Below are 21842 nucleotides of genomic sequence, written 5' to 3'. Positions count from 1 at the left end.
AATGATGCTTGGCACCCAGCCTTTCGTTCTCGCATGAACCACAATGGAATTGAAAGCAGGCTCCATGTTTTGATCTCGTGATACTACTAGCTTCACTTCTAAGCTGTCCCTGAGAGCCTGGCTGTGCGAGGTTGCTCCGCTCGCGAAGGAAGTACTCGGGCACTGCACCCAATTTCCCGACTTGTTGCCAACCACATCCCCGAAAAACGTGATTGTATGAAGATGACTGCAACGATCCTGGACAGTCCTGGCGGAAGACTCTGCTTCCAGACGACCTAGCTGTTGGCTGGGAAACTTGTCTCGTACGAGAAGCGCGTGCGAGCGCGTGCGAGCGTAAAAAAAGTCGTGAAATCGTGAAGTCTCGCAGACCGCGAAGTGCAGCTCGAATCCAACAAGCATGCGCAACGCGCCGTTCGCCTCTCCTGAGCCACCGGCAGCATTCGTGATTCCGCCGCAATTCTTGTGCCGTCCTTGAATCGTACCTTTCCATCACGGAAGAACGACAAGATTGCAACAGACCATCAACATCTCAGCGCCCCACAATCGATCATGGCCACCTCGTCAGCCAAGGCCGAGCGCAAGGCCGAGAAGGCCCTCAAATCTGCTCACAAGCGCGAAAAGCGAGCTTCGCAACAAGGGTCCGAGGCTGAGACTAGTGCCGCTGCAGCGGCACATCCAGCTGAATCCATCGCCTCTCCTACTCCAGCATCTGCAAATGGCGTCGCATCGGACTTGGATGAAGCGGCTGCTGCAGCTGAGAAGAAGCGACTGAAGAAGGAAAGGAAGGCGGCGAAGAGGGCGCGCGCTGCCGAAGCTGAACAGACATCAGCTGCGATGTCAGAAGCAAACACCAACGGCAAGCGGACAGCTAGGATTGCGGATGAGGCGGATTCAGCAGAAGATGCCAAGGCGGCAAAGAGGAGGCGAAAAGAAGCAAAGCAAGCTGCAAAAGCTGCTGCCGCTAGTGTTGACTCAGTTGCATCTGCCCTGGACCAGACGAGCGGCGCTTCTACAACAGCTGCAAGCACCGGCTCAGCGACACACGACGATGCCATCAGCGCAGCGTTTGCTGCAAAGAAGCCGCAAGGCCCGTCCACCGCAGTCTCGAATGGCTCCAAGGCAGACTCTGCGGCGGCACGAGCGTACATGGAGGCAAATAATATCACGCTCGAGCAAGTGGGCGATTCTCATGAGGGCTTGCCTCCTCTGCCGATGCTCAGCTTTGACGAGCTGACGGGCAAGGTGGACGCCAGGTTGAAGACAGAGCTGGATAGAAATGGATTCGCAAAGCCTACGCCTATCCAGGCGTGTTGCTGGAGTGTGTTGCTTGCTGGAAAGGACGTAGTCGGAATCGCAGAGACAGGGTGAGTGACAACGTTGCCGTTTGCATGAAGCCCATCCCAAGCGAGGCATGCTGATAGATCGCATCACTCTCCAGATCGGGCAAAACGTTTGCCTTTGGTCTGCCAGCACTGCACAAGCTGGTTGTCAAGGGAATCGCTCCCGCGGACTCAGCTAGCAAGAAGGACAAGAAGGCCAAAAAAGGAAGCGCAGTTGCCAACGTCTCCGTACTCGTCGTGGCTCCTACCCGAGAGCTGGCTATTCAGACGCATGAGCATATGGCAAAGCTAGCTCGGGCAGTGGGCTTGGGTAGCGTATGCTTGTATGGTGGAGTGAATAAGCAAGAACAAATTAAGCTTCTCTCGGGCTCCCCGCCCATCCGGGTGGTGGTAGGAACACCCGGAAGGGTGCTCGATCTCGCCAGAGAGGGCAATCTGGACCTATCAGCTGTGGACAATGTTGTTCTTGACGAGGCAGATCGAATGTTGGACGTTGGTTTTGAGCCCGACATTCGAGCGATCATGGGCATGTGCAGGTCGAGGGAGGAAGGCAGGTCGACGAGCATGTTCTCGGCTACGTGGCCTCCAGCAGTCCGAGGATTGGCGGAGAGCTTCATGAACGACCCTGTTCGCGTCACTGTCGGAAGCGACGAGCTCAGCGCAAATCACAGAGTAGAGCAGTCCGTCGAGGTGCTGGCCGACGGAAGAGCGAAGGAGAGGCGGTTAGATGCATTCTTGAAGAAGATTGGAGCTGGACCGCGGGGTAAAGCTCCGAATGACAAAGTCCTCATCTTTGCGCTGTACAAGAAGGTGAGCAGGCAGCTCCCGCAATCAGGCCGATGCACGGCGCTCGTCGGGGCGTCGCTGTGCTCACTGCTGTATGATTGACCCATGCAGGAAGCCCAACGAGTGGAAGACACCTTGCGTAGAAATGGATACAGCGTCGCTGGTATTCATGGCGACTTGAATCAGCACCAAAGAATGGCCAGTTTGGAAGCGTTCAAGAAAGGCGAAACTCCTCTTCTGGTTGCGACAGGTAGGTGATGATCGGGGCTGCACTGTGCAGCATTGATGCACTGCGCTCTGAACGACTTGCTACCGATATCGTCTTGCAGACGTGGCAGCCCGTGGTATCGATGTGCCCTCGGTCGAATACGTGGTCAATTACACGTTCCCGCTGAGTGAGTGTCAACATCTTGTCGACGGCTAGAGCGTCAGAGAACTTGATGGCTGAACTTCTTGTTACAACCCAGCTATCGAGGACTACGTCCATCGAATTGGGCGTACGGGTCGCGGTGGCAAGACTGGAAAGTCGATAACGTGAGTGACAAAGTGAAAAGAGGGAAGATTACCAAGTCGCACGTGCCCGAAGCGCTGAAACCTTTCCGCCTTGTCCGCCGCAGCTTCTTCACACAAGAGGACAAGTCTCACGCCGGCGAGCTGATTAGAATCCTCAAGGACTCGAATCAGCCAGTGCCCGAGGAGATGAAGCAGTTCCCAACCAGTAAGTGTAGCCTCCGCTGATGAATGTCTCGCTTTGGGTTTGGTCCGATCATCTGACCCCTGCCTGCGTGGACTTCCGCAGCCATCAAGCGCAAGGAACACTCGGCTTATGGCTCTCACTATAGCGAGCTCGTACCTGGCAAGGCAAAGTGAGTAGCGACGTTTCTGTGTGCACTATTCAAGAATACTGGCTGACCTGAATCACGTCCCATCTCCTTGCAGAAAGATTGTTTTCGATTGATACTACAACTCCATGTCTCTGGTTTGCTCAGCGCATCGCGCGTTGGAGAGGATCTCATCTTTCCCGCCCCACTTTGGTCGTATGCATACAGATCGCCTGTTTGTGCATGGAAGCTGAGAGTGCAAGCATTGGGGAAGCTATCGTGTGCGTGGCCTGCCTTTTTGTCACTGTTTTTGCCAAGGCAGCGTCATGTACCGGTCGCGATTGGAGTGATATTACCAACCCCAAGTACCAGCAGCGCCTTTGAAGCCTCTTTCCCCGCCCGTTATCTCGGGCGTGATCCACGAGCCATCTGTGCGGCGGCAGTCAGCCAGAGCGAGGGAGCGAGCGATGAACGGATGGCAGTCGTTTGAGCGGCGAATCGCGACGTCAGGAATGCTGCTGTCGTGCAAATTGTACCGGCGCTCTGCTCACAAAAGTCTCCCTCTTGTGCCTGCACTACGTCATCATCCACCATCTGATTGCGGATGTGTGGAACGCAGAGGTGCGAGCAAGGACCGCGCCACGTACCCTGTCAGTCAGCATGTGCGGCACAGACGTGCTACCAAGCTTTTCTCAAGATTCCTTCTGAGCGCATCAGCAAGCACTCACGCAGACCCAAGCTCCCTGAGTTTTGGGATCGGTATTGGAAGAGGCGTAGAAGCAGTAGTGGCCCTTGATGTCCTCGAATCCCTGCGAATCGGATGTTGGTCCGGTCTTGCCGGTCGCGCTAGGGTACGACCAGATCCTCGCTTTGGAAGAAAAGACATCGTGATACTTTGCTTGTCCCTTCCACTCGCACATTGTCCTGCGAGCGCTCGAGTCTTGCAGGAGGTCTCGACGCACAGAAGAGGGGGGAAAGTAGTACTGTTCGCTCGTTTGGGGATCGGGATCGACAAAATTCAGCGCTGATTCGGGTCAAGGGGCGCTGCTCCAAATACCGACACACCATCACAACACCAATTGTCTGAAAGCTGCCCATGCACTCACGGTAGGAGGGTGACTCGTCTCTAGCACTCGCCAGCCCTGCGTCGTATCGGCCAAAACGACCTCTTCCCCTCCTCCTCCTCCTCCTCCTCCTCCCGTCGTTGCAGCAGAGGGGCCAGTGGCAGGGCGCCAAATGACTCTGAGTCTGGCCGAAGTCCTCTGAAGGGCTGGTGGGCGTGGATACTTCCACACGTTTTCCGTAGGGCGAGGAGGCATGGTATGTATTAGGAATTAGGGATCCGCAAGCTCAGTAAGTCGAGCGTCAAATACTGGAGATGGGTGAAAGTGGGAGGGTGAAGTGTGCCGATTCTTATGGTTGGACTGAACGCTGCTCTCATCTCAATCACGAATCACAATGGTGAATGGTGAATATGAATCAGCTGACCAACGTCTCTATAATGTGAGTGAAAGTGGAGGCGCACGAGGCCGCATGAGCGCTTAATTGGCGCACTGCGCAGAAGATTCACGCGATTCACGCGATTGCGTGCACGGTGCACCAAATCAGAATCTAAATCACGAATCACGAATGCGGGGGCAGCAATCATCGATCGGCCTGGACGCGCCAAGGCCAACAAGCTCGAGTGACTGTGCGCCTGCGATCGAGGCCCAAGGCCAAAAATATATCCACGAAAGGCACCTTCCAGCCGGTGCTGCGCATGTAATCAGGCTACTCAACGATCGCGCTCGCACTTCGCTGGCTCGTGACACGGCAGTCTTTGAGAGCGTTGGTCGCATTGACTCAAGATGTTGTGGTATCACAAGCAACAATGTAACGTTCTTGCATAGCTTCGGCGAACAGCTTCGTTTAGACGATGCACAATTGGCAAGCAAGATCGCATCGTGCGGCGACGGCGAGACCGCCACTCGTGTCACCTTCAGATACGCAGCATTCTGACAACCTTCGACTCAAGTACCGCAGCAATTTCGCGGTTCCTTGCCAGCAGCTATCCGAATGCCTCTGCGAACCTGAATCTCCTCCCTCTGCTCCCACGTCAACTCTACGTTTTGCTGTCCTCTGCCGAACCTCCACCATCCCTTTCCCTTGACGTTCCTCTCCTTCGTCTTGCCATCCACATCCACTCCGAACCCTCCGTTCAAGTGTTGTGCCTGTCTCTCTTCCCACTCCTCCACCTCCCACCTCTGAGACACTCGCTCGATGAGCTCTTCAAACACGCCAGACACGCCTTGCCCCGTCTTTGCTGATGTGAGGTGCAGGACAAAGCCTTGCGTGGGCGCCATGGGTTCCTCGTCATCCTCGCAAGCAGCATCATAGTCAGATTCGCTCCTCACGCTTTCTTCATCCAGAGAAAGACCTCCATGCGCGCCGGCATCCTGTGCGTTTGACGCGCCACTCGATTCGGCCGCGGCACGATGCAAAAAGCCAGAGCCTACCGAAACGGGCGGTGCCTCGTACAGCGTTGTGGGTCGAGCAGGCAACTCCAAGGCTGGAGGCTGCAAATTTGATTTGTCGCCGCCCATTCTGCTCTTGCTTCGGGCCGCAGAGGTCCGTGCCGCGTTGCTGGATCCCTTGCGAGACCTGGCAGCACGCCTAACGTCAGCTATTCGGTCCGCAGATGGTGTGCTTGGGAAGGGAATCGGCTCGCCTTCCAGCTGGCCCGGTCTGATCTGCTGTGAGTAGGCAGAGCCGTTTTCATCTTCGCTCACGGAGGGCTGCGCCTCATCTCCTTGCCCTGGCTCATTGTGCGCCTGATGCAATGCTCTCTCCAAAGCGGTCACGTCGAACGCACTTGGATCGCTGCCTTGCGCTGCTTCAGCTTCACCGCGAGGAGTCTTCTCCCCATCTCCGCTGTCATTGGTTTGGTCTTCGGGTTCAGGACGAGGTGTGCGCGCGACTGCTTCAGCACGCTGCCGACTTTCCTCGCTGGAGCTCGAATTGAACGAATACATCGTGCTGCCTCTAGGCGTGTGGTACAGACTAGCTCCGCCAGCGATGGTACTGGCCACGCTAGCCGCGCTATCGTACCTGCCTCTGACTCGTGTGGGCGTGCGAGCAACTTTCGCTCGTTGACCGTCTGTTCGAGTGGCGGGCGGTGTGATTCCGTAGGAGGTCGAGATCGACAAGGTGTCGTTCTTGCGCTTCTGATTGGTCGGAATATTTCGGGCGGCCTCGGTGGTGCTGCTCGCTTCGACAGTTTCCGCGTTGCCAGCCGCATCGCCTTCGCCTGCCGTCTCATCTGGCTCTCCTACTTCCGCCTCTGGTGAGTGCACGATGCGCGAATTGCCGGCATTCGGAGCAGGTCTTTCGGGATCGGGCTCCGTCTCCGCGTGAACGAGATTGATCGATGCGATTGACCGTCTGGCATGAAGCTGCGCGTCTGCAGGCTTGTCATCATTAAGCTGCTGCTTTGAGCTGGGCTGCTGAGGCTCGACGCCAACTAAGCTGGTAGGCTCGGCATGTATGGTTGTCGTCGAATTCGGACGGCTTCCGCTTGGATCACTTCCGCGCGTGCTCAGGGGCGGTCGAGCGGTCGGCCCGCTGTCGGAAGAGGATGAAGATGCAGCAACATAATCTTCGCTGTTGTCTGCTTGCGTCACATTGTTCTCAGACATATCGTATGGCTCGGCTGCGTGCTGAGCTTCTGACGTATCGCGCTCCTCGTGGTTCCTGTTTGAGCCTGCTTCTTTTGGCTCTTCCAAATCCTGCCGCAGCAATCCGTCAAACCAGTTCTGCGCTTCGCTTGGTGCCCTATTGCGTCCCCCACCAGTCGAATCGGCTTCCCTTTCTAAGCTCAACAGGTCTGCTTTGCATCCAACAGCGACCAGCGTGACCGTCTTCAACCAAGTTTGCAGGGCCTCCTCATCTTCGGCGCGCTGATGGTGCATGCCAGCTCCTTTGGCGCCTTTGGCGGGTGCTCTACTGTGGAAGCCATTGGCGCTTTTGAACTCCGCCCACCAGATCTTTGTCTCGCATAGCGTCTCTGGACGGGTAACGTCGTAAGCGAGTATGACGGCATCTGCACCTCGGTAAAAGGCTCTACCCAATGAGCGAAACCGCTCCTGGCCTGCAGTCTGCGGTGGGGGAACACGCGTCCATCAGTGCGATGTAATGGTGTGCCAAAGCTGTGCTGCTGCACCACTCACATCCCAGACAGCGACGCTGATGGTGCCTCCCTTTGGCCGCCTCGTTCTGGGCGGAGGATCTGGTCTGTCGATCTGCTTTGTGACAAAGTCAGCGCCAATGGTCGCCCTGTAAGAAGCGTTGAAGCGGTTGGTATGCCACTTGTGGGTGGAGCAGAGCGTTCCTTGGGTCAATGTGTCCGGCTTCAGCATTGCGCACAACAAGGAGCGACACTCACGTGGTCCCTCAAAGCCGTCTTACCTACGCCTGCTGAGCCGATGAGCACCACCTTGAGCGCTCGTCGTCCAGGCGATTGGGAAGAGATGGTGGAAGTGGACGCGTACTGCTGGCGACTTGACGACGCCTCATCGGAGCGCGACGGCATGGTGGCTTAGTGCGGACCTGGCTATCAGGAAGATCCTTTTGTTGCTGAATGCAGGTCGGTTGATGAGCTGCGCGTTGAAGTCGGTCGGCCAGAGCGGATGTCGTTGTGTTGAAGCTCGGGGCTAGCTGTGGAAATGAAGGGCGCCTGCTAGGCTGACCGTCGATCCTTCAGAACATTGGACGCAACGGTGAGCGGGATGCACTCAAAGGCCCTTCCTTGCATTCACAGTCATGAGTTTGGGTGTTATCGCATGGCAGCTGCTGAGCACAAGGCAACACACCTACAGCAAGGATACTCAAGGGCAAGCCACAAAATCAAGCAGTGAAATCAATAAGCATATGTACATGTACAAAGGGCTGTCGTGCTGTGCAGTGCATGCTGTGCGTTCGTGTCGCGCAGCTATCAGGCTGCTGTGGACACACAGCCCACGCGCGCGAGCACCGCCCCTTTCGATGCGCGAATCACATCAATTTGAGTCACGAGTGGTGCCGCACGAGAAAGCTGATCTCGCATAGCATAACAGTGACTCAATCACGTGCCTGCGCTTTAGGTATACTTCTCTAATAAGAATTCGTGATTTCATCTGATCTGATCATTACTCTTCGACCAAGACCCTTGGCATCTCGTCTTTCCCTACCGTATACGCCCACAACCGCAATTCCCTCCGTTTTCGAATCTTCGCCCCCATCGAGGGCGACATTCCAGGCGCCTCCATCTGAGATTCGGTCCGAACTTTGCGCTGGCTAGCTTTTACGCACCCGTGCCAGCATGATTCCCACCTTGGCGCGGCTAGCCGGGTCGACCCGACGGGCAAAGAGAGGTCCTGTTGCGGCATCAGAGCTGTTCAAGCTGTACAACAACCTCTCTCCTCATTACAACGTTCCAAGTCTCGTCTCCATCTCTGTCGAAGTGCCAGGTAAAGGAGCGGTCAATCATCAGGGAGTTCAAGATTTTGTCAAGAAACGCTTGCCAGGAATCGTCTTTGCTAATCCCAATGCAAAATTCGAGGTGATCAGGAGGGCAAAGGAGGAGCTGACTCAAAGCAATGAGGAAAGCGCAGCGAATGAATCGGAGCAGCTTGAAATGCGACCTTATTTGCTCAGAATCCAACTATGTGAGTGACTTCGAAGAGTGGCGGCCAAGGCGAGCGCATATATGCCATGACTGGTGGACATATGCAGCACAGCGTCTGCCCCACCTGTTCGGACTCCAAAACTACGCCACACTGCGATGGGTGCACAGCCTTTTCTGACGATCTCGGATACTCCTCTCGCACCGTATCGTGCAGTGAACAAAGACACGAGGGAAGTGCAGCTGCTAAGCCACATGAGAGGTGAATCCGCAAACAAAGCACCCGTAGCACCCTGACTCTCCTCTGACGCAAACGACCTCCACCTTGACGACACAGGCCAGGAAGTCTGGCACAGCGTTTGCAGCATTCTGGGCGTGCCGGAGCGGCCACCTCGAGCCGTTGACTCCGCATCCTTGTTCGGGTCCTCGAGCAGGCCCTCCTCAGAGTACGAAAAGATGCGCGCGAGGGAAGAGGAAGAAAGGCAAGAAAGGGAAAATAAAGAGAGAGTCAGAATTGCTAGAGACGCTGTGGAGGAAGAGGGTAGAAGATTAGGGCAGCTTCAGGGAGAGTTGTCGAGGGGTCAAGGTGCGGATAGGTAAAAGATCGGAGGGCATTGGGAAAGAGAAGTGCTATCGTGCTTTGGTGCGAAGCACCACGTCAAGAAGGCCCCGGCCCTCAGCGCTCGTACATGTGACAACGATGCGTGCAAGTCAATCGGCCTGTAAACCCCAACAGTCGATTTGCGCTGCAAGGGTTCGACGTTTTGTGAGAAAGGCGCGTGTCAAAAGATCGGTCATCGGGTCGTCTCGGAGAAATGGGAGTAACGTGTAGGAAGTCTAATGGTACAGTGATGAAGGGTGCGAAAGGACTTGGGGCTTGGCGACGTCTGATTCAACTTTTGAGTCGTGCGCCAGGCCTTCCGTGACAAATTCCCAGCCCCGGAAAGCAGCGTGCGTCAACAAAAGCGTGCTTCACACCCACGTGCGATGTGCGGTCATCCGGGAGGACTCGAGGCTAGCCCAGCAATCGTCCAGAGGGAGACTGTGTGTCAGAGGACGAGCCTGTCTCTAAGTCTGCGTCAGACATCATCGTCGTGAAAAGCCCTGCTCGAAAGCGGACGAATGCGTCAGAAATCGACCCTCGACCATCAAAAAGGGACGACACACTCACCAGTGGGTGTCCTTGGCTGTGCATCGTGATAGCAACGGGTGGGAGCGCAGTGGTCAATGAGAGGTGTCACACACATGTACTGGCAATCTACTCACGCGAGATTGGGGCTTTCTTGACGTATCGATCATTATCGGGTGGGTGCTCCTTTCTGCAAGCAAGACGAAAGGAGTGCAGGGCAAGGTTGTTCAGCGATAAAGAGAAAGTGTGGCTGTCGCCTCAACGCTGCGCACGCACTTCTTCGACGACGCGAGCATGGACTGAATGGTCAAGAGCACACTGGTGGCGTGCAGCACTGGAGACCACTCGTTGGCCAGAATCGAGGCTGTTGCGAGAGGTTTGAAAAGCGTCAGTGACGCTGCTCCAAGAGACGGCGCAGGGGTCACGGTCAGGCACAACCACTGAGCCACTCACCGCAGATGTCTGTTCCGAAACACGGCGGGGAACGATTGCATCGGTAGCGTGTCGGTCAGCAGGCGAGCCGCGTGGAGGACCGAAGCAAACCAAATGCTCACGGCCGTTAGTGTAGATGTGACCATGCTAGAGTACACCAGGCACGGCGAAGGTCAGCGAATCCCAATGACGCTGCAAATGTGCCCCCTGCTTGCCCACTCACGGCAGGAGCTGACCAGCCATCTGTGGTCAAGAAGACTACTTCTGGGCTTTCCATGGGGTAAGCGTCTGGGAACCGAAATCTCTACAGATGCGCGATGTGCGAACGGGAAAGCACAGGCAGGCAAAATCAGCCAGGCCGTAAGTCGCGATGGCAGCCGGCTTAGCTCCAACGCCAGGATTTGTCGTTCTGTCACCCTCCAATGCTCGTATGTTTGGCCTCTCGATTTCTTTCTCTTCTTGTCAATGGCAATGCAAGCCCGCCATGGTCACTCACCAGCGCAAATTTCTCTCCTTTATAAACGCTCTCCCCAAGTACCTCTACAGAAAAGACCCAAGTTTGAAGGTCATCCGCCTTGATGATCTCCGTGCCGACAGGTGGGCCATTCAAGCGGAGCTCGGCCAGCTCCTTTTGGAGCCTTTTGGATGCGATGCGCATCTCGAAGCGATTGTGCAGCAGGTGATGTGCGAGCGTCGAGTCTTGGTGAGCAGAGACGAAGGGAAGCCTCGCGAGAAGCGCCGCTTTAGATTTGCGGTCGACGGCGTTCGGTGGTGATGTGACGAAGAGAGCTTGACTAGTGGCCCAAATTGCTGTCCAAGTGCCCCGCGGATGATGCGAATAAGTAGGGATATGAGCGTCGCCAAAGTCAGATGGCGCGGCGATTATCTACGTGTGGGTATGCGTCGACGCTGCTCAGTCAGGCGTGCGCAGGTTGTGGGTCGCGAGTGAAAGAGCGCGTGGAGACGCCTGATGGCAGGAATCGAGTGATGCGCGTGTATAGCGACTACACTTGTGCACTCTCAGACGAGACACAAATGAACAGTCGTGAGTCACGAGTATCTGTTCCTTCTGCGATCAGATCTCGATCGATTGGCTTGCCCAGTGATGCGGTCACAGCTAGGTGAGTGTTGGAGGTAGGAACGTGAGAAACGCAACAGCTAGGACACGCGCAGCCGCGCAGGTGGAGGAATCATTCGTGCTTGCTGTGGATGCTGTGTGCCTCACGCACACAACGCGGGGCGGCCACCCCCCTCAAGCATATGTGTGTGCGCGCGTGTGTGCATGCCCTTCATCAGTTCACGCGCCCACGCAAGCATCGCTGAGCAGAGGCGGGTGATCAACAGACAGTCAAAAAAGAGTCTTGAGAGCGAATGCGCGGTGCTGTCGGGTCACTTTGAATCACGACAGGCATCACGTATATCAAGTTCAGCGGTGATCGTCAAGCAGTCACGAGTGCTATGCCGACAAAATGCTGGGCAGCTTCATGGCCGAGTCAACCTTGATGTTGGTGCACGATCCCTCCGATGGTAGTGTCAGCTCTGTCAACTAGCTGTGCTCCATTGCCCACCTATAGCTCCGGCATATCTGAGACAGGAGGCACACTAAGCTTTTTCAATCGAGCAACTCGGATGCGCTTTGAGTCGATCCCTTGAATACAGACCACACCAAAGCTCGTGAATTTTCGATTGAGCATGAACACAAATGTGATTACGCCTCTTTGTACACCTTGATAGCTATGCGAGGAGCAAAGGTGAGGTTGCAGCGGGCATGGTCAGTTCCTTCCCCTACTTAGCGTGATGAGCATGACATCGACCTCTCGGAAGTTCGACCTTCAACCTTTGCGACAACGCGCCGCGCACTCACTCTTGTCTGCACCGCCAGTGATAAGCCTCGTGCCGGTCTGATCAAAGGTGGAGCAAAACACGCCAGCTTCTGCGTCCAATGAGCCGGGCTGAGGGACGTCCTCTGTTGTCTGAAATGGTGTTCCCGTGGCATAGTCAAAGAACTGTCGATGCATAGAATGCGAGGTCAGCGAAATGGTGCAGCTGCAGCGCGGAGCCTTCTCAAGAGAATATGAAGCGCAATGTCAGCAACTCACGCGCAGGGCTCCATTGTCTGAGCCGGCAAACAGAACACCATCCGCATTGACCGATAGAGTGTTGACAATATTATCCGTCGTAGCGTTGTTGATCAGCGTTCCTTCTGGGAATTTCCACGTCTTCACATTCCGGCCACCTGCAGAGCCAGAGGCGAAGGAAACTGGGCGACGCATGCCAAAAGGGTCTCGTTAGCTTTGAGACTCTGCACTTCCATGCAGTACGGTAGGTTGGCCCACTTACACTCTGTTGGATGCAGAGCCAGAGCTCTGACGCTCTTCTTGTGATGAGTCAAGGTAGTCATCGACTTTCCGGCCGCCAAGTCCCACAATTTGATAGTGGCGTCCATGCTGCCTGTCACAACCTGCGGATCCGAGTCTTGACATTGGACATTGGCAATCGTTCCTCTGTGGCCACCCAGGACGTGGATCTGCGCCTTGGTCCGCATGTCCCAGACTCGAGCCACTGCATCCCTACCAGCTGAGACAAGCACGTCGATGGTTGGGTGAAGACTATCGACGAATACGTGATGAGATCAGTTAAAGCCGAAACGGAGACCAACGACGTGGGCAAGCTGCACTTACGAGAGAGAGTAGATGCCCGAAAGGTGTCCGGTGTATTGCCTGATGACCTTGTTTGTCTCTAGATCCCAGCACTTCACCACCTTGTCCTCTCCCGCTGAGAACATGTATGGATGCCGCGAAGAGATCGCGAGTCCTCGTACAGTAGAAATGTGACCCGTCAGGGAGACTTTGAGCTCTCCGGAGGCCAAATCCCACACCTGCGGCAAGCAGAGAAGATGACATAGACGCGCTGCGTGTTAAGCCGTGCCTCCACGAACGCGTCGCATTCGAAGCTCACCTTGATCATGCGGTCTCCAGCACCAGTGACAAACCACTTGTTTCCCGGTTCCACCGCAGCGCACCTGACCCAACCCAAATGCCCCGAGATGACCCTTGACAATTTCCACTGAGCGTGCAATTGCGGTTTCAACTTCCTCTCTTCCGCTTCTTTTTTGCGTATCAATGCGGTGTTCAGCGAGCTCCCTCCTCCCGAAGCAGATGCGAATCCCTCTGATCTTCTAAGCGCAACGACTCCTGCGGAAGCTGCTGGACCGCTGCTTGTAGATGGCGCTTCTTCTCTGCCACGCTTGTTTCCGCCTCCCGGTCTTGAGGGTCCCACTGCACCTTGTTGTTCTAGCAATGCGGCCGGAAGATGCTTGGCATCTTTGAAAGCGTCCTCCATCACGCTCGACCTGGCCCTTTCGGCTGCTTCCAGGCCTGATCCACTTCCAGTCGCAAAGTCCGGCAAGGGAGACGAGGAGGATGCATCGCCGCCTGCGAACAGCAATCTGCTTCTTTTAGATGCGCGACTGATCAGCTGGGCTAGGTCTGGTAAAGCCTCGGTCCCGCTTGCGAAAGAGTCTCCGTTTGGGGGAGGACCGCTCTTGGCGTCTGTCGCTACAGGCGCCATGATTCGAGCCTGCGTCGGATGTGCCTCGGGGCGAGGCCTATGCGGAGTTGTGAGGAGGGGCCTGTCGCACCTGTTCAAAGCTTTCGAAGAATGGATGCAAATGCATTCGAAGGATATTTCGGCGGCTGTGGAGCTGGTGGAGGTGGTCCGGTGTGAAGCTTCCGCCGTGCTTCGACTCAAACTGATGGCGACTTTCTGATGCGCGATCGCAAGCCTCTGCAGTGGAACCACGTGATGGGAGAAGCGCGCGCTGTTCATCCCCGCCATTCACATTGGCCACAGTCGTGAGTGGAGCCGCGCATTCGTGATTTGGTGATATTCTTGATGCTTGATCGACTCCACTCCGCGTCTTGCCCTGCGAATGCTCGCTCTGCACGTCGATGATCTCGCACACCACACCAGGCAGGCAGCCTCCGACCTAGAGCGATCTACGTGGGCGACGCTCATCATCCAGCTCGACACGCTTTTGGCTTGAAGCCGGCGACCGCTTTGCCATCATGCCACGTCACTCGAAGAACAACACCAATGCGTCTCATTTCACCTCCGGCGAGCGCAAGATGCTCGCTGACCGGTGGGGCTCAAAGTCCGGTCGATTAGGATCCGATAGTATCCGCAAGTACGACCAATGCTCCCTGTGTCTCGATGAAGCATACGGCCCAGTTGTGTGCAGCCGAGGACATTTGACGTGCCACGAGTGCGCATTGACGGATTACATGCATCAGGTTCAAGAGAATGAAAAGAGGATGAGGGAATTGGAAGAGTTGGAGCGGAGATTCGAAGAGGAGAGGGAGGCTGCGAGGAGAGAAGCGCGTACAAAGGTGTTGCTGGACTTTGAGAGGAATAGCGGCGCCTCCTCTTCCTCCCTGGCGTCTTCAAGTGCTGCCAAGAGCGTCGGCAGTGAGTCGGCACCTGACCACTGACCCATGCGAGGCGGTCAGGCGCTCCTACTGACTGATGCTCGCCTATCACAGGTTCGAATGGTGTCGCCAACTCCGCTCTGGTCACAATAGCACAGAAAGCTCGCTCGTCATCGCCCACGCTCTCCTCGCTTCCAGCGCGTATCGCAGAAGCGACTCGAGCCGCAGAGGATGCGGCGATGGCCGCATTAGCAGAGGAGCAAGCTCAGGCAGCTCGAGCCACGTTCCCAAGCTACTGGGTGCCCAGTCTCACTCCCGACTCCAGCAATCATCAACTCTCTGCTGAAGACCTGGAGATCAAGAGGAAGGAGAGGGCAAAGCTAGCCAAACCTAGATGTCTCATTGGTGGCGAACCTGGACATGCAACCTCGTAAGTCGAACGACCAACGATTTGATCCCTGCTTTCATAGATCACAAGTTGGCTGATGTACGCGCACCCCTGCTGACTCGCAAAATCAGCACCAAGCAGCTCGTTGGTGTCAAATTCGCACGCAGTCCTGACGGCGAGCGCAACATCTGTCCTTCCTGTCGCAAAGGTCTGAGCAACGCAAGCCACTTGCACGGTAAGCAAGACCCGCGCATCGCGAATGCAGCTCTTTGAGACAAAAGATACGCACATCTGACGAAGCTGCTTCACCAATTGTCCCCATCGTGTCGGTAGTGCTGCGAAGATGCGGCCACGTTTACTGCGCACTGTGCATATCTACGCTCGTTCCTTCTTCAGCTTCACTGTCTGATGCAAAGAAAGATAAAGCGTCAAAGACGGAGAGCAACGCCCCTGCTCAGTGCCCTGAATGCGACACCCGAATCAAGGATCCTACAAAGGACATACTTAAGCTACACAAGGAAGGCACAGGACACATTGGTGCTGGAGGCGTGGAAGTCACTAAGAAAGGTCTCGCTTTTTTGGGCTAGCACTCGCTCCTGCTCGACAATCGGCACATTCGACCGTGTCTCGGATACACGTTCAGGGAGGACAACATGCACATCCGAATCTGCAGGCGCGTCTCAATCAAGCTTGCTCTGGGGATTTGAGCTTCGCTTTACAGCGCCAAAGCGAGTCATGGATTCATCGCGTGTGACGCTGTCGCTCTACAAGCTGTCATGCAGTCTTTCGCGTCGTTTGCGAGTGGAGAAAGCGCTTTCGCCTGCGTCAATGGATTCTGGATTCACGTAGCTCGTTCGCGGCACACATTTGGAGGTGTCGCTGTAGTGGTGCAAAAGTTTTACTCTTCGAACAGGCTTTCGGGCAAGGATCCGCAGCTGTCCTCGTGGTCTTTCTTGAGGTTCTCGGTACCGGCCTTGAACTTGCGCAGGGCTTCCACGTCATTCTTGGCAAAGTGAGAAACTTGGTCTGCTGCTTTTCGGGTGGTGCCATGCATTCTTCTTAGCACTTGCTGAACGATGGAACTGCAGTACGCGCAACTTCAGCTCACGCGTGCTCGGCGTGAGCTCCTTATTCGCTCATGAAGACTCACGTTTGCCCGTTGAGGACAGCTATGCCATTCGCAAATTCGCGGCGCAGATGCAGAAGCTCAGCTTCTTGTGCTGTCATGCGGTGCTGTATGGCAGAATCTGCTTGCTCAAGTAGCGCCTGCAGAGAGGAGTAGCAGAGTCAGCAACGCCATCGCGGGTTCAACACCAGCGAGCAGGACACACTTGGACGATGGCATCTGCCGCAGCACGAATACGCTCGACGATGTCCGCCTGGTGGTTCTGGGTCTGTTGAGCCGCATCGGTCTCCTTTGAGTGAGTTTCTTCCGGTTGCAGCTGGTTGATCTTTGGCTTGAGCAACACGTCGCTAGCAAGTGAAGCAATCGTGTCTTTCGTGCTTGCAACGCCGAGGTCTATCGGATCCTTGAGGACGAAGGTAGGCAAGCCCTTTTGGTGGAATACACGCTCATGACACGCTCCGCGCTCGACCGTAGAGCTACGCAAATTCCGCTGTGACAGGTCATTATCCTGCGACATTGGCACGTCCCTGACTATGGTGACTTCCTCGCGTGAGCGCAGCGGATTCGCGCTCGTGAAAGCTCTGCTGTGTTGGACGATTTCCATGTTGTGTGTGACTACTGGCGATCTTGCCTGGCTGCGCGCTTCGTGTGACGGGCGCAAGGGACCATCCTCCTGCAAGCGCAGGAGAGACTTCGAGGTGACCAGCGGTCTACGGCGCCCCGACTCGGTGGAAGGCAGCTCGTTGTCGGTCGATGGCAATGCTACAGCAGAGTAGAATAGGGCATCTGTGAGCAAGAGCACGCGAGATGACTGATGACACCTACAGATTGCCAAGCTCACGGTGGGCAGCTGAAGTCCTAACATTTTCACACAGATCACTGATTGGTACTAGCTCCGACGTGCCTGACATCCCACCTACCCCACTATCGCGACCTTTCTGCTTGCCAATGTTTGGCTCACTGCGTGAAGCACTACGTTCGTCCAGCTCTGGCCGCACCATTCTTTGGCCAATCGGAAGCGGCGCCGGCGTGTCGACAGTAGGCTGCTGATCGGGTTCGCACGTTGATGCATGGTGAGAAGCTTGCACCTCTTTGGCTAGGGCGGTGGGAACTTGAACTTCTGCGCTGCAGGCCTTTGCATCGTGCGGGACGTGACTGTGGTCCGCGCCGGCTCGTGCTGGAAGTGGGGTCTTCTCTTCTGGTATAGCTTGGACGTGCAGAGTGTGCAGAACCCGTGCATCTTCCATCAGGACGGGTACCTTCGCCTGCATCCTGTCGGTCTGCTGAAGCTCTTGTGAGCGCTGGCTGGTTCGTCGCCGCATTGCGTCTTGACTTGGTGAGGCAATCTGGCGCTCGGCTCTGTCGAGGGCAGAGGCCGATTCACTAGAGGCTTGCATGTCTACAATACCATCGTGAAAGTTCACGTCGTCATCAGGCAGAAGCGCCAAAGGTCCCTTGATTGCCGGAGCCTCGCCCCCTGCAACCGGATCGCCACTTGTCAAGACACGTGTTGGCAATTCCGCTGGTTCTTCCGGGGTCTCCAGAGGATAGCCACGATCATGCTCCCTATGCGTAATAAAACGCTGGGTTTGAGAGACCATCCATGGAGCGGCTCTGGCCCTCTTATGAGGTGAGAGCAGCGTAACAGGAGACTGAGCCCCTCTCACGACTTTGGAAGTCTCGGCAGATGTGGCAGCGGCTGGATCTGCATCGTCCAGGACTGGAGGCTCGGAGACCTCGCGAATCGCCTGGGGTGCGGTAGTATTGAGACGGCTTCGCTGCTTCGAGACCTCTTGTGAGTGCCCTGGCCGATTGGGCTTCTCAGGGCTGAGTCGTGTTGTCTCAGTCCGCACCCTTTTCTTTGCGATCGTCGACTTTGCTGATTTTTGAGTAGATGTAGCGGCGCCCTTGCGAGGTTTTTTGCGAGGACTACTGCTTCCTGGAAGTTCATCGTAGATGTCTTCCTGTATGATGACGTTCTCCGAAGTTTTGTGATCATCAAAACGGGCTGTCTTTGCCGTCTTCTTGGCGCCTCCGACGTCCATGCGCTCGACTCGGCTTCGCTTTACCGGCACGCCAGAGAAGCTCTCTACGCAGTCCGCCTCGATATTCTCGTCGTTCGCGCCGCTTGGTGCAACCTTGGATCCACGTGCTCGTTTCTTCCGCTCGCTGTGCATGGATCTCGAGGTCTCTTCGAGCAGCGGGAATCCATCATCACGTTGCGGATGCGTTTGCTTGCGCCTGGCTGACGAAGACAGAGCTGGACCGTGAGTCGCAGGCTTGCGAGCCTGCCCCGCACGGTCAGCGACGACATTTTCGGTTCGCGTCTCGGTAGAGTTGCTGGAAGCGGGGTTCGCGTTGAGCGGGATCCTGCGCTCGGACGCTGCTTTGGACCCGGCCCCGCGCTTTGAATCAGGCTCCTGACCTTTTGTCGGTCCCGCAGGTTGGACTGGAGAAAGTGGTCGGCCTACGCGTAAGGTAGAAGTCTCTTGATGCCGTCCAGCATGGGTTCGAGATCCAGCTTGAAATTGCTCAGCCTCTTCAAGTCCGCATTTGCGCAAGGGTGTGATACCATCGGCAGAGTCAGCATGGCGAGTCGGCGCTGCAAAGTCATTGACTTTTGCGCGAGGCTTGGGTCTGCCTCTTGGTGTAGAGGACGTTAGGCTGCCCGGAAGCTCTTTCCTTGAGGCGTGCTTCTCCTTGACTAAAGACGACGGCCTTTCTTCGCGCACGGAAGCTGCTTTCTGGGATGCCTTTCCAGGCTTTGACTCTTGGAACCTATGCGCGATTTCACTCGCATCGGTCAACTCCGAAGTTGCGCTGTGATCTTCTGCGCTCACTCGTTGATCGGCATCAGCAACGCTATGAAAGACTTCTCGTTGAGAACGCGCCCCGTCTGAGGGATCACCACATAAAGAGTCAGAATACGCAGCACAAAGCATCCGCGGCGCGTACGAGGATACTCACTCTTTGACTGCTCATCAGCTCTGCGAAGAGAGTAACGAGACTCGCTGTCGACCTTGGACGTCCTTGCCGAACGCTTTTGAGCAGAGACGTGTTCCGAAGCTCGGGGCACTCGCTTGGGCGCTAATGCTTCCGCTTTTCTTAGACGCTCGACAACGCCAGGCTGACGCCGCGGCCGGTCCTGCTCTTTTGACTCTGCTTTAGAGGTCGCAGACCAGGACACTGAGCCCTTCAAGGTGTGGTATTGGCTTCTCTGATCCAAGGATAGTTCCTGCGTCACGGCATGCGGCGGCTGCGAAGAATCTTCGGGTGTAGACACGTTAGCTGTGAGCTCGGATTCCTTCTGCAAGCTGCTTTGTGCTAAGGGCTGCGGCTTTCTGGAGTCCGGCATCGAGAGAACAAGAGCCGAGGTCTGGTGCGCGTACGCATTCGAAGCTGCAATCGTTGGAGAGACGGACGTCTTTCTGTGTGGCAATGCAGCAGGTAGAAGGCCCTGATCACTAGCAAGAGACTCTTGTTGCGTCGGGGGCATGTCTTTCAACAATCCGCGGGGTCTGCGCGCACAGTCAGACGTCTGCTGGTCCGTGTGAGACCTTGCTGCGCTATGATTGCGGTTTCCGTTCTCGCAGTCCTGGTAGGCACTCGATATCGCTGACTGCCGGCGTTCATTGATAATGGCAACGGCGCGTTCCACCTCGTCCGGTAGAGAGTAGATTTGTAGATGACGGTCCAAAGACGAGGGCGATGAGCCGAAAAGCACATCTACATCAGCCTCGATCAGGAGTACGCTTCCATCTGTTTGAGTAGTCAGCTCAATTCTTGGAGCGAAGGAAGATTTTGGACAAAACATACCTTCCTCGGAGGACGAGACTTTCGCCACATGGCAATATGGAAGGTTGATGGAAGAGTCTTGAATGTCCGTTGATCCCTCGTCGGCATCAGAATCCACGAAAGCTATGTGGATATTCTCGCTCTCCAGCCACATGTCGTAAGGCGCTGCGTCCTTTTCCGAACGGACCAAGCGAGTCTGGACCAGGTTTCCTTGCGCGCCAATTTGCAGCTTTTTGAAAATCACGCGCTGCGATCTAAGGTGGGAAGAGTGACCGTACCTCAGCTTCGTGCGCTCGACTTTGCCTGGGCTACATGAAGTGGAGGATGTTCGCACCGTCGAGAATCGTACTCGCCGAGACGAGCCAGCATTAAGGAGGCGGTCTCACGCCATTTGACAGACTTGAGCTGTACAGCCAGGTCTAAAAAGTCTTCGTATAGCTTGTCGTGCTTCATAGCCTCCTTCAGGGGTCGGAAGAGCTTGCTTGCAAAGTCTCGTTTCTGTTCGTCCGAAACCTTGCTGGTCTTCGAGGAGCGTGGGCGCAGCTTAAACACCGTGTTGAAAAGCGGCAGCGCATCGAAAGCTGGTGGCGAAATTGGCCGTCAGCGATGTGTTCGCGCATAGCTAAATGGATCATCGTACCATCTAGTCGGCACAGTGCCAGTCCAAGCTCAGATCTGCGGGAACGCCAAGTAGCGCGATGGGTTGGCAAAAGTCTGTTTGAAGCCACGGAATTTGGGGCGCAGTGTCATACTCGCAGTGACAGCCTGTCTTCAGCTAGACGTTTGTTATCTTCAACGGCCCAATCAATCGAGAGTATGCACTGTCGGGATAATGTGAGCGCTCAAGCGGCTGTACGCAAGTCGCTTTGTCTCCCAGCAACCTACCATGTAAACCGCTTCGTGGCCCAGCCGGCCGCCGTAGTTTGCCAAAGTTGCAGAGTAGACCGGCAGAAGATCAAAGAGCCTGTCTCGCTCTGAAGCAGAAGCGCATACATCCATAAAAGGTCGATCATGGGCATTGCCTCTATCGTGCTCTGCCATGGTCAACACCGCCACGTACCTTTAGCTGCCATATCCAGCGTCGCTTCTTCATCGCTCTCTCGTGCGCTCTCGACCAAGTTGATGTAAGCGAGATTTATGCCGTACGCAAACCAGGTTGCTGTCTCCTCCCAACCCTCAACCAGCTCTCTGCATTGCTTGCCATCATTGCCAAGCGCTAGCTGAGCGCTTTCTAGGAGCAAGGTGGGAAGGACGACCTCCCAAGCCAGCCGTTGAAAAGCGATTACCAGAGAAGTAATTGCGGATAGATTTGCGTAACTGAGTGCTGCTACAACATCTTCTATCTTACTTCCTTGATGCTGCAGTGCAAAAAGGCGATGTATTCTTTCGAAGATGGACCTGTCATTCGTCGACAGCTGGGCATGTTGGGCAACACGGTCAATTGGATCATGTTGAGGGACCAGCTGCGAGGCCACCTGACTCACCACATCAGCGAGGGCGTTGCAGATGCTGCGAGCACTTTTCGCAGTGCTTGAATCGAGGTCCTGCGAGCGACTCAGCCATTCCTCGACCTCACGGCAGGTCTGCCGGAGCTGAGAGGCGAGAGTCTTTAGATGGGCCGCTCCGCCCACAGGCGGAGACGTTCGAGGCATAACCAAAGTCAAAGTGCGGCTGCTGAGGTGGGAGAGCTGTTGGGTCAGGAAGGATGAGAAGTGAGACGAACAGAATGATCATGCGATTCAATGTTAGTATACCTCGGTGCATGACTCGCGCATACACTGATGTATGGTATCCCGTCTGAGAGGGATCTGATGGTGGTCACTCTCTCAAGATGCACGTCAGGAACTCGCGAGGCTCTGTTTCGGCGCGATCGAGCGAGCGAGCGCAGCAGATCAAATTGGCTGTAACTCGCCGCGCGTCACGCGACGCGAATCCTATCCATGCAGTGTCCAAATTGTGA

At 55.7% G+C, this 21842-nt stretch overlaps 9 protein-coding genes across 9 annotated transcripts; 4 read left to right on the top strand and 5 right to left on the bottom strand.

Annotated features, from left to right (window-relative positions):
• Nucleotides 1-834: 834 nt before the first annotated feature.
• On the top strand, nt 835-2996 carry IE81DRAFT_286993 (P-loop containing nucleoside triphosphate hydrolase protein; the record flags this gene model as incomplete). The annotated part of the gene is made up of 7 exons (XM_025511699.1): nt 835-1364; nt 1439-2150; nt 2238-2376; nt 2456-2521; nt 2594-2660; nt 2744-2844; nt 2926-2996. The coding sequence occupies 7 exons, from the start codon at nt 835-837 to the stop codon at nt 2994-2996; spliced, it is 1686 nt and encodes a 561-aa protein (XP_025371749.1).
• A 69-nt stretch (nt 2997-3065) lies between these two features.
• IE81DRAFT_321212 (hypothetical protein) lies at nt 3066-4443 on the bottom strand. The gene is made up of 4 exons (XM_025513271.1): nt 4054-4443; nt 3676-3930; nt 3499-3541; nt 3066-3376 (listed from the first exon to the last, which is right to left on the bottom strand). The coding sequence occupies exons 1-4, from the start codon at nt 4264-4266 to the stop codon at nt 3300-3302; spliced, it is 588 nt and encodes a 195-aa protein (XP_025371748.1). The 5' UTR covers nt 4267-4443; the 3' UTR covers nt 3066-3299.
• Nucleotides 4444-4768: 325 nt separating this feature from the next.
• Nucleotides 4769-7810, bottom strand: IE81DRAFT_321211 (ras-domain-containing protein). Its single transcript, XM_025513270.1, has 3 exons — nt 7368-7810; nt 7153-7290; nt 4769-7080 (listed from the first exon to the last, which is right to left on the bottom strand). Exons 1-3 carry the CDS (start codon nt 7512-7514, stop codon nt 4957-4959), a joined length of 2409 nt encoding a protein of 802 aa, XP_025371747.1. The 5' UTR covers nt 7515-7810; the 3' UTR covers nt 4769-4956.
• A 313-nt stretch (nt 7811-8123) lies between these two features.
• On the top strand, nt 8124-9421 carry IE81DRAFT_364852 (hypothetical protein). Its single transcript, XM_025516892.1, has 3 exons — nt 8124-8628; nt 8803-8847; nt 8923-9421. The coding sequence occupies exons 1-3, from the start codon at nt 8283-8285 to the stop codon at nt 9183-9185; spliced, it is 654 nt and encodes a 217-aa protein (XP_025371746.1). The 5' UTR covers nt 8124-8282; the 3' UTR covers nt 9186-9421.
• On the bottom strand, nt 9331-10910 carry IE81DRAFT_11449 (UBC-like protein). Its single transcript, XM_025510120.1, has 8 exons — nt 10643-10910; nt 10370-10450; nt 10269-10293; nt 10168-10176; nt 9991-10078; nt 9852-9904; nt 9757-9772; nt 9331-9689 (listed from the first exon to the last, which is right to left on the bottom strand). The coding sequence occupies exons 1-8, from the start codon at nt 10802-10804 to the stop codon at nt 9665-9667; spliced, it is 459 nt and encodes a 152-aa protein (XP_025371745.1). The 5' UTR covers nt 10805-10910; the 3' UTR covers nt 9331-9664.
• Nucleotides 10911-11349, top strand: IE81DRAFT_11440 (hypothetical protein). Its single transcript, XM_025510119.1, has one exon. The coding sequence runs from the start codon at nt 11017-11019 to the stop codon at nt 11269-11271; it is 255 nt and encodes an 84-aa protein (XP_025371744.1). The 5' UTR covers nt 10911-11016; the 3' UTR covers nt 11272-11349.
• Nucleotides 11350-11678: 329 nt separating this feature from the next.
• On the bottom strand, nt 11679-13919 carry IE81DRAFT_298928 (WD40 repeat-like protein). Its single transcript, XM_025512193.1, has 6 exons — nt 13105-13919; nt 12828-13024; nt 12487-12755; nt 12246-12406; nt 12011-12152; nt 11679-11880 (listed from the first exon to the last, which is right to left on the bottom strand). The coding sequence occupies exons 1-6, from the start codon at nt 13714-13716 to the stop codon at nt 11855-11857; spliced, it is 1407 nt and encodes a 468-aa protein (XP_025371743.1). The 5' UTR covers nt 13717-13919; the 3' UTR covers nt 11679-11854.
• Nucleotides 13920-13999: 80 nt separating this feature from the next.
• IE81DRAFT_321206 (hypothetical protein) lies at nt 14000-15982 on the top strand. Its single transcript, XM_025513269.1, has 4 exons — nt 14000-14613; nt 14688-15003; nt 15093-15196; nt 15295-15982. Exons 1-4 carry the CDS (start codon nt 14214-14216, stop codon nt 15546-15548), a joined length of 1074 nt encoding a protein of 357 aa, XP_025371742.1. The 5' UTR covers nt 14000-14213; the 3' UTR covers nt 15549-15982.
• Nucleotides 15983-20481: 4499 nt separating this feature from the next.
• Nucleotides 20482-21699, bottom strand: IE81DRAFT_11364 (hypothetical protein). Its single transcript, XM_025510113.1, has 4 exons — nt 21367-21699; nt 20943-21297; nt 20768-20856; nt 20482-20703 (listed from the first exon to the last, which is right to left on the bottom strand). Exons 1-4 carry the CDS (start codon nt 21532-21534, stop codon nt 20629-20631), a joined length of 687 nt encoding a protein of 228 aa, XP_025371741.1. The 5' UTR covers nt 21535-21699; the 3' UTR covers nt 20482-20628.
• Nucleotides 21700-21842: the final 143 nt, after the last annotated feature.

The sequence above is a fragment of the Ceraceosorus guamensis genome (genome assembly GCF_003144195.1).
Source record: "Ceraceosorus guamensis strain MCA 4658 unplaced genomic scaffold IE81scaffold_10, whole genome shotgun sequence".
Lineage (NCBI taxonomy): Eukaryota > Fungi > Basidiomycota > Exobasidiomycetes > Ceraceosorales > Ceraceosoraceae > Ceraceosorus > Ceraceosorus guamensis.
This window is presented reverse-complemented; position numbering and strand designations above follow the sequence as displayed.

Coding starts and splice junctions, on each gene's coding strand:
- IE81DRAFT_321206 (XM_025513269.1), top strand. CDS start 14,214: ATGCCACGTCACTCGAAGAACAACACCAATGCGTCTCATTTCACCTCC. Junction 14,614..14,687: donor TGCTGCCAAGAGCGTCGGCA/GTGAGTCGGCAC, acceptor CGCCTATCACAG/GTTCGAATGGTGTCGCCAAC. Junction 15,004..15,092: donor GAACCTGGACATGCAACCTC/GTAAGTCGAACG, acceptor TCGCAAAATCAG/CACCAAGCAGCTCGTTGGTG.
- IE81DRAFT_364852 (XM_025516892.1), top strand. CDS start 8,283: ATGATTCCCACCTTGGCGCGGCTAGCCGGGTCGACCCGACGGGCAAAG. Junction 8,629..8,802: donor TTTGCTCAGAATCCAACTAT/GTGAGTGACTTC, acceptor CGTATCGTGCAG/TGAACAAAGACACGAGGGAA. Junction 8,848..8,922: donor GCTGCTAAGCCACATGAGAG/GTGAATCCGCAA, acceptor TTGACGACACAG/GCCAGGAAGTCTGGCACAGC.
- IE81DRAFT_11449 (XM_025510120.1), bottom strand. CDS start 10,804: ATGCGCATCGCATCCAAAAGGCTCCAAAAGGAGCTGGCCGAGCTCCGC. Junction 10,451..10,642: donor AAGGAGAGAAATTTGCGCTG/GTGAGTGACCAT, acceptor GCGCATCTGTAG/AGATTTCGGTTCCCAGACGC. Junction 9,905..9,990: donor ATGCTCGCGTCGTCGAAGAA/GTGCGTGCGCAG, acceptor TCTTGCTTGCAG/AAAGGAGCACCCACCCGATA.
- IE81DRAFT_321211 (XM_025513270.1), bottom strand. CDS start 7,514: ATGCCGTCGCGCTCCGATGAGGCGTCGTCAAGTCGCCAGCAGTACGCG. Junction 7,291..7,367: donor AGACGGCTTTGAGGGACCAC/GTGAGTGTCGCT, acceptor TCCACCCACAAG/TGGCATACCAACCGCTTCAA. Junction 7,081..7,152: donor TCAGCGTCGCTGTCTGGGAT/GTGAGTGGTGCA, acceptor CCCCCACCGCAG/ACTGCAGGCCAGGAGCGGTT.
- IE81DRAFT_11364 (XM_025510113.1), bottom strand. CDS start 21,534: ATGCCTCGAACGTCTCCGCCTGTGGGCGGAGCGGCCCATCTAAAGACT. Junction 21,298..21,366: donor GCAACGCCCTCGCTGATGTG/GTGAGTCAGGTG, acceptor CAACATGCCCAG/CTGTCGACGAATGACAGGTC. Junction 20,704..20,767: donor GCCACGAAGCGGTTTACATG/GTAGGTTGCTGG, acceptor TTATCCCGACAG/TGCATACTCTCGATTGATTG.
- IE81DRAFT_298928 (XM_025512193.1), bottom strand. CDS start 13,716: ATGGCGCCTGTAGCGACAGACGCCAAGAGCGGTCCTCCCCCAAACGGA. Junction 13,025..13,104: donor CTGGAGACCGCATGATCAAG/GTGAGCTTCGAA, acceptor TGCTTGCCGCAG/GTGTGGGATTTGGCCTCCGG. Junction 11,881..12,010: donor CACTGGCGGTGCAGACAAGA/GTGAGTGCGCGG, acceptor CTCCTCGCATAG/CTATCAAGGTGTACAAAGAG.
- IE81DRAFT_11440 (XM_025510119.1), top strand. CDS start 11,017: ATGGCGCGGCGATTATCTACGTGTGGGTATGCGTCGACGCTGCTCAGT.
- IE81DRAFT_321212 (XM_025513271.1), bottom strand. CDS start 4,266: ATGCCTCCTCGCCCTACGGAAAACGTGTGGAAGTATCCACGCCCACCA. Junction 3,542..3,675: donor CTCAGGGAGCTTGGGTCTGC/GTGAGTGCTTGC, acceptor ATCCGCAATCAG/ATGGTGGATGATGACGTAGT. Junction 3,377..3,498: donor GGCACAAGAGGGAGACTTTT/GTGAGCAGAGCG, acceptor GCCGCCGCACAG/ATGGCTCGTGGATCACGCCC.